Below are 13,198 nucleotides of genomic sequence, written 5' to 3'. Positions count from 1 at the left end.
TACTTTAAAAATATCTCCATCGAAAACTATAGTAACTCATTCAAAAGTCACTTATGACCATTTCTGTCTTAAATCTGTTTTACCCTTGTAAGATCATTATTAAAAGTATCACTTAATGCTATAAAAACATCCATTTAATAGATTAATGAATTTTGGTAACAGTGTAAATACATTTTTATAATTATCTCAATTACATAAAAAATGAGTTACTACAGTCTTCGTTGGACCAGTCGATGTAGTGTAAAGTCTACTTAAAGTGTGTAAGTCGACTTTTTAGAAAATTTTAATAATCAGACAAGAGTCAAGTTTGATATTTACCACATACCACATAACAGTAATTGTCATTCAAATTGACTTGTGACATTATTCATTATTCTCATTCTCCCTCCCTCCTTTCACAATCTATGGTGTGGCTTGTGACGTCCATTTTGTAGTATTGATGCAAACGTGAAATAAATTTTCAAAATATATCATTTATATTATATATAGTGTAATTTTTTAGACAATAAAAATGTGTTCAATTATTGCTGTAGTGAAAATGTATAATTAAAACGTTATGAAATTGTGGTACTCATTAATTGAATTCGGGAACAATATTGTGTTTAATGTGCTATTTTTTGAAAGTGTTTTGCGCTGTTACTGAACTTATTTTAATCGGTTTATAATAAAATATCCTTCAAAATGGATTTTGCCCAACCACCCCCAAATATAGCGATGCCTCCCCCTAATTTAGCAGTTCCACCTATGGCTCCTATGCAGCAAGGTAATTTTTTTATGTAATAAAATATAGTTTAGATTAGAGAATGTAAAACAGTTCCAATTAAGTAAATTCTTATTTTGTAGGTTACGGTAATAGACCGGCTTTTAGGCCCTTTGTGAATATACACAAGCCTCTACCAGGTCCCTTAAGCAACATGACATTGGAAGATTTTGATGGAAAAAGATTACGAAAGTCAGTCATGAGAAAAACTGTAGATTATAATTCATCTATAATAAAAGAGTTAGAAGTAAGTGAATATAATAAATAATGATTAAATACTTTTATAATCATTCCCTCAGCTCAGGAATATTTTGACAGATTCATAGTCTGAAACCAACAACACAAAAATTCCTACCTCATGCTATTAACAGCTCAAATAAACTTACTACTCACACTATTAACAGCTCAAATAAACTTACTATTGTAGACTTCTTTTGGACAATGTCATTGTCCACAATACATTTGGCAGTATTGGCACTCCCTTATAATGTATATTTATATGTATGCTTCAAATGTACAGAGAGGAAATTTAGAAAAAGTACATTTTTATTATTATATGGATTCTGCAATTTTTTAATTTATATAAAACACAAATGAATAAATATTTGATTCTTTTGATATTAATTACAGTTAATTATTATAATTTTTTTGCAATTGTCCTTTGACTACATATTAGCAGATAGATTTGGCAATTCTCAAACCACCAGTTGCCAGATTACAACAAATTTCATTTTAACGTTATTATTTATACTGAAATTTTATTTACTTTTTAAAAACTGTTTTAACACTATTTACTTTTTCTTTTTTGTTAATTCTAAACTATTAATTTGGGCAATACGCATTTTAGTGCACTCTAGCCTAACCAAATATATTTTCCTCAAGGCACCGCGTCACAGTGTTGCCGTATTTATTTTAGTAAAATATGTATATGAATGTTACAAATATAAAGTTACTTTTACGAAATTATAATTTGTGTTATGAGAAGCTACAAGTTTTAAATAAGTATAAAACAAATATTTTCTGTTTAAATGCAGTTAAATATTGTAAATTAGCACTTTCCAAATCTTTGTAAATCTCCAATTTTATTGTTTATGCCTTTGATTATTATCTTTAATTTAACTAAAATCTATGAATTTTTATATAATTTCAATGCATTTCTATTATATACGGTAATTTAATTAATACTATTAATTTTTTATATCATTTTAATGAATTTTATTGTACATGCATTTGATTATTATCTTTAATTTAACTAAAATCTATTAATTTTATATGCATTTCTATAATATTACGTGAGAGTATGAAAAAACTGGAGACTTGGCAACTCTGACACCATTTAAGAGTATGTTAAATGTCATATAAGAGCTTGGTTAGGTTAGAGTGCACTAAAATGCGTATTGCCCATTAATTTTTATATATTTTATTACTTTTGATTGTATATGGTTCATTTTTATTGTAAATTTCAACACTGCCAAACGCCAATTTTTGGTTCTGTCATACATCATTTGTAGCTATCTTCATCACAACATTCTGGACATAGGGCCTTTCTTTTTTAATATACATGTTAATGACATTAAATCTCAAATTAACTCTAAATTTTTGCTATTTGCTGATGATTTAAAAATCTATAGAATTATCGAAGACATCTCAGATTGTGAAAAACTCCAAATTGATATTAACAAAATTATGGCATGGTGCAATTGGAAACAAATGAGCATTAATGTTGGAAAATGTCACTTTATTAGTTTCTGTAGAAGAATTAACAACCTCTCTTATAATTACAAATTAGCTGAAGAACCACTGAAGGCTGTCTCAACTGTAAGAGATCTAGGTGTTCAATTAGATTCCAAACTAAATTTTTGCGCTCATTTTGATTATGTGAATAACCAGGCATTTAAAATGTTAGGCTTCATTATTAGAACCTCTAGATGTTTGCGTAACATTAATTCCATCAGACTGATTTACATTTCCCTAGTTAGATCTGTTCTTGAGTATTGCTCAGTCGTTTGGTCATCCACTTATGAAGTCCATATAGCCAAGCTTGAAAAAGTCCAAAATAAATTCATTAGGTACTTAAGTTTTAAATTACATAAACCTTTAAGCTACCATTCCTACTCAGAAATTAGAAATACATTAAACCTTCCTAGGCTATCTTCCAGACGGATGTATGCTGATGTTTTGTTTCTTCATAAACTACTGAATTCAAAAATTAATTACAATGATCTACTGTCTCTAATTGACTTTAATGTTCCCTCTAGAGTTACTAGAACATCTCATAATTTTGCAATTAAATTTCATCGCTCTAACTTTGGTAGGCATTCTCCACTGAGTAGAATCATTCTAAATGGTAATAGAATAGACTTTGATTTGTTGCTGTGCGCTTCAGAAAATGTCTGTAGAATGTGTTTAAAAAAAAATTGTAATTTTATGTGATTTATATTTGCTATGTGCTTTATATAATTTTAATATTTGTTTTTTTTTCTATATAGCTGCATCGCCAATTCTTTTCATACATATTTACTATATCTTTATAATTATTGTATCACTAGATAATACTTGTAATACTTTGTGTATATATTAAATTGGGTGGTATCCCGTTAATAAATAAATAAATAAATAAATATCATTGACAGAGATCAAAGTTGACATAGTTGCAATTTATGCCAAAATATCACCTTCGTTCAATTACAGTTACAGTGTGTTTCGAACAAATGTTCTTCATAAAAATGCTTTATAATGCATTTATACAAATTAAATGAAACATATTATTGTATATTTCTTTAAGTTAATATTAATAGAAATCTTAGTGGCTGTAATGCCTGTGTACTCGGCAACGTGATTCAAAAAAAGAACACACCTACCGCCTAAATATTTCGTGTTGGTATCACGTGACCTCACTTGCTATGACATGGATGACGTGCAACGGTATGTAAATTAGATGAAGTATATATATATATATATATATATATATATATATATACAAAACTCAAATATTTGGGTGTGCAGCGGAAGATAGGACAAAGAAGTACTCTTTTTAGTAAACCAAGCTTTCGCAAATCTTTATTTGCATCATCAGGGTGCTACAATAAACAAAATTAGTACAAAATACAGAAAAGGAATTATTTTGCATCTTACACTAATTGAGGTTGGTTGTCGTGATGTTTATCAAATGAAATGAGCAACTCATTTGACCCCTACAAATGATGGTGAAAACTATCCAAAATTGTTTTTTAAAAAACGTTCTTTAACAAATACATATTTAAAACACTTTAAAACACATATACATGAACACTTAAATAAAATTATGTTAAAATAATTACAGAACATGTCATAAAATAAAATTTAGGTTATAAACATTCTTATCAGAAACAAAGAATTGGTTGTGAATTCGTTACTGCCAACTTAAAACGATAGAGTTGGCAGTAACGAATTCACAACCAATTCTTTGTTTCTGATAAGAATGTTTATAACCTAAATTTTATTTTATGACATGTTCTGTAATTATTTTAACATAATTTTATTTAAGTGTTCATGTATATGTGTTTTAAAGTGTTTTAAATATGTATTTGTTAAAGAACGTTTTTTAAAAAAAAATTTTGGATAGTTTTCACCATCATTTGTAGGAGTCAAATGAGTTGCTCATTTCATTTGATAAACATCACGACAACCAACCTCAATTAGTGTAAGATGCAAAATAATTCCTTTTCTGTATTTTGTACTAATTTTGTTTATTGTAGCACCCTGATGATGCAAATAAAGATTTGCGAAAGCTTGGTTTACTAAAAAGAGTACTTCTTTGTCCTATCTTCCGCTGCACACCCAAATATTTGAGTTTTGTATTCTATTTGATCAGCGTTGATGACAAGCGTTTATCGCTTTTTCAGTATATATATATATATATATATATATATATATATATATATATATATATATATATATATATATATATATATATATATATATATATATATATAGTATACTCCCTCTATAACAAACACGGTTATTACGAGGTTTCGCTTATAACGAGATACATTAGATGTCTCGTGAAATTTCTATTGAACTATAACCGTCTATAGCGAGGCAAATTTGGTTATAACGAGAGAAAATAAGATCCAAAAACGTGTTTTTTACGTTTTTAGTCCGGTCGTGGCTATAAATAAATACCTTTTCAAACAGCCCCTCAATAAACTTAACTACAGCCCGCAATAAACTTCTTTACAATGAATAAATACAACTGTTTCACATCTTTAGAAAATATATGATAGAATGATACTGGTCCATTTAAAGCAGTTAAAAATAACAGAGTTCTTAAAATTGCAGAAGCAATAGTTTATTTTATCCTTGAAAATACGATTTATACATTATGTAGTTGGAAAAAAATATAAGTACAGCTTTTTTGTTTTAACGTATATCATTGATAATAAAAGTAAATAGCTTTTCTTCAAAAACGCCATTCAAACAATATTTATTAGCATCTTATATTGCTCCGAATGGCTTCACTATATGAAGTTAATGGTTTAGAAAACTACAGATTCATATGTATGCACAGTAGTATGATTGTCTGATATAACGAGATCGGCTTATAACGAGGAAATTAGTCAGTCATTTCAGTTCTCGTTATAGTTGGAGTCTACTGTATATTCCTTGAAAGTATAAGTCACTTATAAAAATGCCAAATATACAATTAGTGACTCTGATCAAAGGGTATGTGGGTCAAATTAGAAAAAAAATATATAATACAAACACTAATATAATTAATTTGTCATAATATTGAAAATTTTAAATAAGATGAGATTCAGCTGTGCAAACAATTTTTATATGGTGTACAGATATTAGCATTATTAATATTTATTTAACAGAAAGAAGACTCAAAACTTATACAAAAAAAAACACAAAAAATGTCTGAGGGGGTTATAATATAGTTATAATCTCATAAATTAGATTTTTTTATTTTTGTTTGAAGACATTGATGTTTATTGCCTTCTCTAAGTTCGGAATAAGGTTGTAGTACTTTATTCCTTCTACCACAATGCTTTGTTGTCCTGCAGTTATGTTCATTGCTGTATAAAGTGGAATCTATTTCTTACGTTATAGTTGTGAACTTGATGAGTAGCAATTGTTTCCATATTAGAGTAAAAGTTCTTCATTTGACACAGGTGTAGGAACATACATACTTTGTGGCGAAAAAGCTGACAAAAGTAGATAATAAAAAGCTTCACCAATATTTAACGAAGACCACATTGCTTAGTTTGGGATCTTTATTGGGGATGCGGGATGGGGATGAGGAATAGAAAAGTGCATATCAAAGACAGATAAATAAATGATAGATAACAAAATATAACAGTTTGACAAAGAAAAACAAGAAACATGGAATACAAAACTACAAAATAAAATGGGTGCCAGTGAGTTTTAACCTGATACTCATGAAGGAACTCAAGATTAAATAAACTAAACATTATATTAACATTTCTCTCAAAGACATCAAAGAAACCTAATATATCAGAAAATATATCAAAGAATTATCAACAAAAATCATAAAAATTGACATATTTACCCATAAGCTGTAAAAAAGGTTACATTTTCAATAAGATATTTCAAAAAAATTATATCGTCTACAAAAATAAAATATATCCCAATAAAAAAATTATGTTTATTAAAGTTTCAAATTTAAACAAACATGAATTTATTAAGTGCTCTAAAAATAAACAATAAACATTGTTTTCAATAATCTTATAATTGAAGCAGATTGCAGCATTTAAGTCAAAAATAATAATTAAATGAATATTGGACAGCAATCTAATTCAAATTCAATAGTCATTTTTTCCTTTATTTTAAAATTATGTTACAAGAAAAAAACAGGAATTTCTATATCTATCTAATCCTATACTTAATTATTTAAGTTACATATTCGCTGCGTGCGTGACCATGGTAGGGGTACTTTGAAACGATGCCAGCGTGCGTAGCGGCGAAATATGACAAAATTGGACCTACCTTTTTAAGCATAAATTTTATCAAAAATGTGTGCAAATACATATTGCGTATTTAATTGTGCTAATAATAGCAAAAATAGTAAGTGTAGTTTTTATAGGTTCCCAAAGATTACATAGAAATTAGAGAAAAGAAAAAATGGATCCGTGCTATTAATATGAAAAAGTAAATATCACATAACTTCATTTTTATGCAATTGAAATAGGAAAAATTTAAATAATTTACCTTAAATGATATTTTATAAGGCTTCAAGCTAACTGCAGAGTGCCTGATGACTTTAGCTTTTATATCATAACTTTTACTATTACTGTTTTTAAATATATGCTCTTTCACGTGAAAAACTTGATTTGCCAGTACTAGATTTTTCCCTTTCTTTTCCGTTTATGATGAATTTTGAGAAACCCAGTTTTTAATACTACATTTATTTTGTACATAAACTGGAAAAATATAATTAAAAAGTTAATTATTAATAATTGTCAATTTCGCATGTATTTAACAATGTCAAACATATGTCATATGTTTAACCTTAAAATTGGTAGGTCCAAAACTGTCAGATGAAGGCGGTAGGTGTCACGTCAGTCACGCACGGAGCGAATACTATATAAATATGTTTGCAATTCATTGAAAAAAAAACGGGTGTGGCAGTCCGGTGGGACTGCTGGTGGAAGTTACACTTCTATACACGCATTCGCCGTTACAAATTTATTTGGGAGTCAATATGCACAATCATTACATATGTAATGCTATAGGTAAGACATAGCAGAAAGAGAAACATAATTAATAACCACAATAACCACTTACTAACAATTAATAAACAACTTTTGACCTGTAATAGGAGTATAGTAAATGAAGGATTGAATCAATATTTTGATGAAAATGTATCTTTTTATTTTCATATATGTATGAAAGGAGTTGAATGCAAAAATTTTTTTACACATACCCTGCAGTAAAATTCATTGTTTATTTTGTTATTAATATAATAATACAATACAAATTAAAATGCAATATTTATAAGTGTTATAAAAATGACAATAATATACATAAAAAAATACACTACAATACAGTGCAACATAATTCAATATAATAATACAATACAAATTAAAATGCAATATTCATAAGTATTTAAAAATGACAATAATATACATAACTTTTCTACTTACGCATATATGTTTAATTTACCATGTAATAATATAAATAAAAAAGTCCTCCCCGACTGGGAATCGAACCCCGGTCTCCCGCGTGACAGGCGGGGATACTGACTACTATACTACCGAGGACATGACACAAACGTATTTTAAAATTGACAGTTCTGGATCATACAGTGATTTATTGAGATTATTATTTTGAAATACAAAAGACTAATATAATTATGAACATTTAATAAATAATACAAAACATATCACATAAATAATAATATTAATAAATATTTTATTGTATATATAATATTATATATTTATATATATATATATATATATATATATATATATATATATATATATATATATATATTGTTATGCTATTTAAATTGTATTATCTTGCTTAATTAGGAAAAATCCTGTCTATATTTATTAAATGAACTAATCTCCAATTAATCACAATAAATCAGCATTAATTAATTACAATCTCAGGCTATTTAAATTGTACGATTTACCTTTGATCGTGGATTCAAAATATTTTCCAATTGGCGTCCTAATCGGGATAGGTAATATGACCTGAATAAAATACATAGAATTTCAACTGAACTATATGTGAGATGTCCTTTATTTTAATGAAATTTTATATAACAATCAATCCTGTAATATTTGCAATATACTAACTTTAAATATATGAGAAGTTGTTTTCTATCATGGACCCAAATGTTATTTTACATTGATTTTTAATATGTGTTATAACTAAGCTCTTTTTATAATTCCTTTTTTTTTTAAGTGATCGCAAAATTAACTGTCTCTATTATTTATTCAATTTATTTAATTAATAAATGAAAATCACACTCCGGCTCTAATGAAATTTGACTGACCTTTCCTTCTCTGCCGTTGCAATTCTATGGCCACGCCACAACAAAAAAAACCTTTCTCTGCTTCTGCTCCTATTGTGGTCCAGATGACGTACACCTTTCTCCTATCTGTCCTTGTATCTCCAAATGTTTCCGGCTTCGTCTGCTATTAATATTCTTAGGCCCTTTGGTTTTCTATCTCTCTGTACCCCGTTCCTCACACTGGTCAGCTTTTACACCGCAAATCAACACACCCGGTAAATTACGTCTTCGGGACTTCAAACAAACACAAATCACAAAGCTCCTTCCTTCTTGGACGACGAAAACTGACTAACTAACCTTTTTTTCTTCTCTCCTATCTCATAGCCAAAATCAACCTCCTTGCATTCAAAAATTGACCAATAAAAATCATCCACCTCTTGTGACGTATATCGTTGCCACCCAACTCTCTCTATAAAACGTCATTCGGGTTATTCCAGAAAACAAACCTTCTTTAATTATTCTAACTAAATCTATCTGCTTTACAAATATTTCTTACTAATAGCTACAAACGATACCTGTTTCTCAATTCAATGTCTTTTGTTAATAAACTTTTACCGATATAATCTTTCGGGGAGAAAACCACCGCAAATCCCGGTCTATTGTTCAACACTTTATATATACACTTTTATTCCGGGTAAAACCATTCCACAATACCCGACTTATTTAAATTTCTTATCGATAATATTTGAAAGTCTTGTCTCTGAGGCCTAATGAACAATTCTTCGAACAGCTTAAAATACATATTTTGTCTTATACAGGATGTTTGAAAATTCATATGCCCGTGTCTTTATGAAATATCAATAATTTTAATTTTTATTTAAGTAATAAAATTTGTATATCGGTTTTTTATTGCTTATGGACATTCAAAAGTACAACAAATCCCCGCCTTTGTAATCGATAAAATTTATCAATTTATGCAACTAAATTTTCTCGAGGCAAAATAAACGCACTTCCTGTATGCTATCTGTACTTATGCTACGTATTATCCTATCCTACTATCTACTTTATACAAATTTAAATCTTCATTCGTGATATTTATATACATCATGGATATTATAAATACCTCTGATCTTTTCAGAATCCATATGTTTCAACTCATAGCTGTTTACTCCATCTTCGTTGTTTACTATGTATGGCCCTTCGAAAACAGGCATCAATTTTGCGCAAATACCGGTCTGAAGATTTGACACTCTTAATGCTCTTACCATTACTTTGTCACCCTTTTGGAAAGTTACTGGTCTTCGTTTCCTATTATGACCCTGTCTCTGGATGTATTTCTCATTGCTTCTTCTTAATCTCCTCTGAACGGTTTCTATAACCTGTCGATACTCTCTTTGTTCTGGATCTTCCCACGGTCTTATCGGCATGACGCCTTTCATGATGTATTCTGGTGTTTCTTTCGTTACTGTACTTGGCATGGAATTTAGGTACATCTCTATTTCTCCCAATTTTCTGTCCCATCGCCGATGTTGACCATCCGTTGCAATACGAAGAAATTTCGTTACCTCTTGTATAAATCGCTCAGAAGGATTACTTTGGGGATGCCTGATGCTTACAAAGTTCGTCTCGATTCCCCGTTCTCTAAGCTGTCCCTTGAAACGATCATTTCGGAAGTACGTTGCATTGTCTAGTAAAATTTTTCTTGGGGTTCCTACCGTAGCGATGAAATTGTCTATTTTTCTCAATATTTCTTCCCCTTTTGTGGTGCGGCAACTATATAATTTTACGTATTTTGAGAACACATCCACCATCACCAGAATATGCTTGTTCCTTTGCGTGGTCACAATTAGATCGCTTAACATGTCGATGGCTATAATGTCCAGGTTGTTCCGGGATACAATGCTCTTTGCAATATTTTCGTTTTTAAAATTCCTGCTCTTGTATTTCTGGCATACTTCGCATTTCTGTGTGATCTCTTTTGCAATGCGGTAATCTTGTCGACTGATGTAGTTTTCCCTAAATACAAGCCATACCTTTCTACTGCCAATATGTCCATTTTCCTCGTGTAGTTTCTTGATGATTCTTTCTGCCAATGTCGGTGTCACTAAATATAATTCCTTTCCGTCTATTCTCTTAAAAAATATCTCGTTTTCTAGCTCTGCTCTTCTCTTTTCTCTTTCTTCTAGGCCTTCCTGGTCGGTCCTTATCTCATTTAACGAAAATATCCCTTCGTCTTGTGTCAGTATATTCAATCCCACATGTAATGTAATTGTCTCCTTTTTTCCTGTATCTTCGTCCCGTGTTAAAGCGTCAGCTATTATGTTGTCTTTCCCTTTGATGTATCGAAATTGGAAATCATACTCTTGTAAGAGCAGAATGCCTCTGTGTATTCTGTTATTTACCAATCGATTCTTCATGATGTGTATCAATGCTGCATGATCCGTTTCGATGGTGAATTTAGCTCCCAATAAGTAAAACCTTAATTTGTTTACGCAAAATAGTACACTGGCGAATTCCAACTCGGTGACACTGTATTTTCTCTCATGTGTTTTAGTCACTCGAGATATAAAACATATCGGAACCTCTTGGCCGTTTTGTATTTGCGACAACACTCCTGCAAATTTCTGTATCGACGCATCCGTACGGAGTATAAACGGCAAATTGTAAATAGGGTGATATATTTTTGTTCCTTTAACAAATTCTTGTTTCAATATTTTGAAAGCTTCCTCCTGTTCTTCTTTCCAATTCCATTTTGTCCCTTTCTTTAACAATTTTATTAAAGGAATTTCTTTTTGGCTTAAATCGGGAATTAATTTCTTGAAATAATTTATCGTACCGAGAAACCCTCGCAATGTTTTTAGATTTGTTGGTCTTGGGTATTCGTCGATGAGCTTTACTCTGTCCTCGGCTAGACTTACAGTTTCGGTGTCAAGTTTGAAACCCAAATAAATCACTTCCTTTTGAAAAAATTGACATTTTTCAATGTTTAGTTTTAATCCCGCTGTGTCCAATTCTTTCAAAATTATTTTGATATGTTCCACATGACTCTGCATATCTTGTGAAAAAATTAATAAATCGTCGATGTAATGGACGATGAACTCTTCATGGTGATTCAAAATGGTATGCAAAGCTCGTACAAGTGCTGCACAGGCGCTTTGTAATCCAAACGGAACTACCTTAAATCGGTATACTATACCATCAATTGAAAAGGCAGTGTAGTTTCTACACTTTTCAGCCAAAGGTATTAACCAAAAACTATGCTTTAGATCAATTTTTGAGAAAATATGTGATCCCGTGATCCTTCCAAAAATGGCCTCGATATTTAACGGTGATTCATATTGTGATACTGTGTGTTGGTTGATATTTCGGGCATCTAAACAGAGTCTTAACTCTCCACTGCTCTTCTTCACTATCACAATTGGGTTAATATAGGGTGAGTCACATCTCTCAATGATTTGATCTTCCAACATTTTTTTGATTTCTTGCTTTACTTCTTGCCGATACTTATAAGGAATTGGATAAGTCTTTGATCGAAAATTTCCCAAGTTTTTCACCTCAAATGAGTGCTCGTATTTTGTGGCCACTCGGTTTTCCTCATTTATCAGCGTTTCATAGTCTCTTAAAATTATACGCAAATCATTTTCTTTGCCTTCTCCACATATCAATTTTTTGTCTCTCCCATCAAATTTTTCGCACATATTCACCGTGTACTCCGTGTCTTCTTCAAACACCACTGTCTCCATTGTGTCCTCTTCATTTTCCTTTGTTTTTTTTGTTGGGCTCGTCTCTTCTTTTGAGGAATCCCAAGTTTTGCTTTCATTTCTTGTCAAAATTTTTCCATCTTCTTCTCCTGAGCTCGTCTCATCTTTTGAGGAATCCCAGGTTTTTTTTTCTTTGATCTTTTTCAGACCTTTTCCCCTCTTTCTTCCTTTTCCTTTCTTCGTCGCCAGGTTCATTTCCACCGTTTGTTCTTTCTCTGATTCGTCCGTAATTTGTTTCTCTTGTTCCTTATCCTGTTCTTCTTCTTTTTCCTTGGTTATTTTCATCGTATTGGTTTTGAAGTCGATCACTACATGTTTTTCCGTTAATTCGTCAACGCCTACAATCATGTCATGTGACATATTCGGCATTATTACACATTGAAGTGCATACATATTTTTTTTCAATCGTACCATTACTCGTATACCTTCATTTATTGTTGCCAATGTCCGTTTATTTGCGCCCACTAAATTCACCCTAGGTATTTTATAAATTAGACTTGTTAAATTTACTTCTTCGATTAATTTTCTGTTGACCAGTGTTATTTCAGAGCCTGTGTCTATCATAATTTTAATTGGTTTCTCATTTATAAATCCATCCACAAATTTTAAATTAACTCCATTTCTCTTTTCATTGTTTCCTGCCAGTTTAATAAATTCCTTGGGGTGACAAAAAATTCCTGTTTGTTTCTTCGTTTTTAGTGAGCGCCTTCTTGA

General features: G+C 30.4%; 1 protein-coding gene across 2 annotated transcripts in view; it reads left to right on the top strand.

Annotated features, from left to right (window-relative positions):
• Positions 1-393: 393 nt before the first annotated feature.
• Positions 394-13,198, top strand: part of Wdr33 (WD repeat domain 33) — a 103,770-nt gene continuing 90,965 nt past the window's right edge. For both annotated transcript variants that reach the window (XR_011949672.1, XM_072519342.1), the window contains exons 1-2: positions 394-763; positions 844-1,007. Coding sequence is in view for 1 of the 2 variants with exons in the window: in XM_072519342.1 (XP_072375443.1) it covers positions 682-763; positions 844-1,007 (246 nt within the window). In the remaining variant the exon portion in view is untranslated. The remainder of the gene's footprint in view (positions 764-843; positions 1,008-13,198) is intronic.

The sequence above is a fragment of the Diabrotica undecimpunctata genome, chromosome 1, assembly GCF_040954645.1.
Source record: "Diabrotica undecimpunctata isolate CICGRU chromosome 1, icDiaUnde3, whole genome shotgun sequence".
Taxonomy (NCBI): Eukaryota; Metazoa; Arthropoda; class Insecta; order Coleoptera; family Chrysomelidae; genus Diabrotica; species Diabrotica undecimpunctata.
The sequence above is the reverse complement of the archived record's forward strand: the minus strand, read 5'-3'. Positions and strand labels throughout refer to the sequence as shown.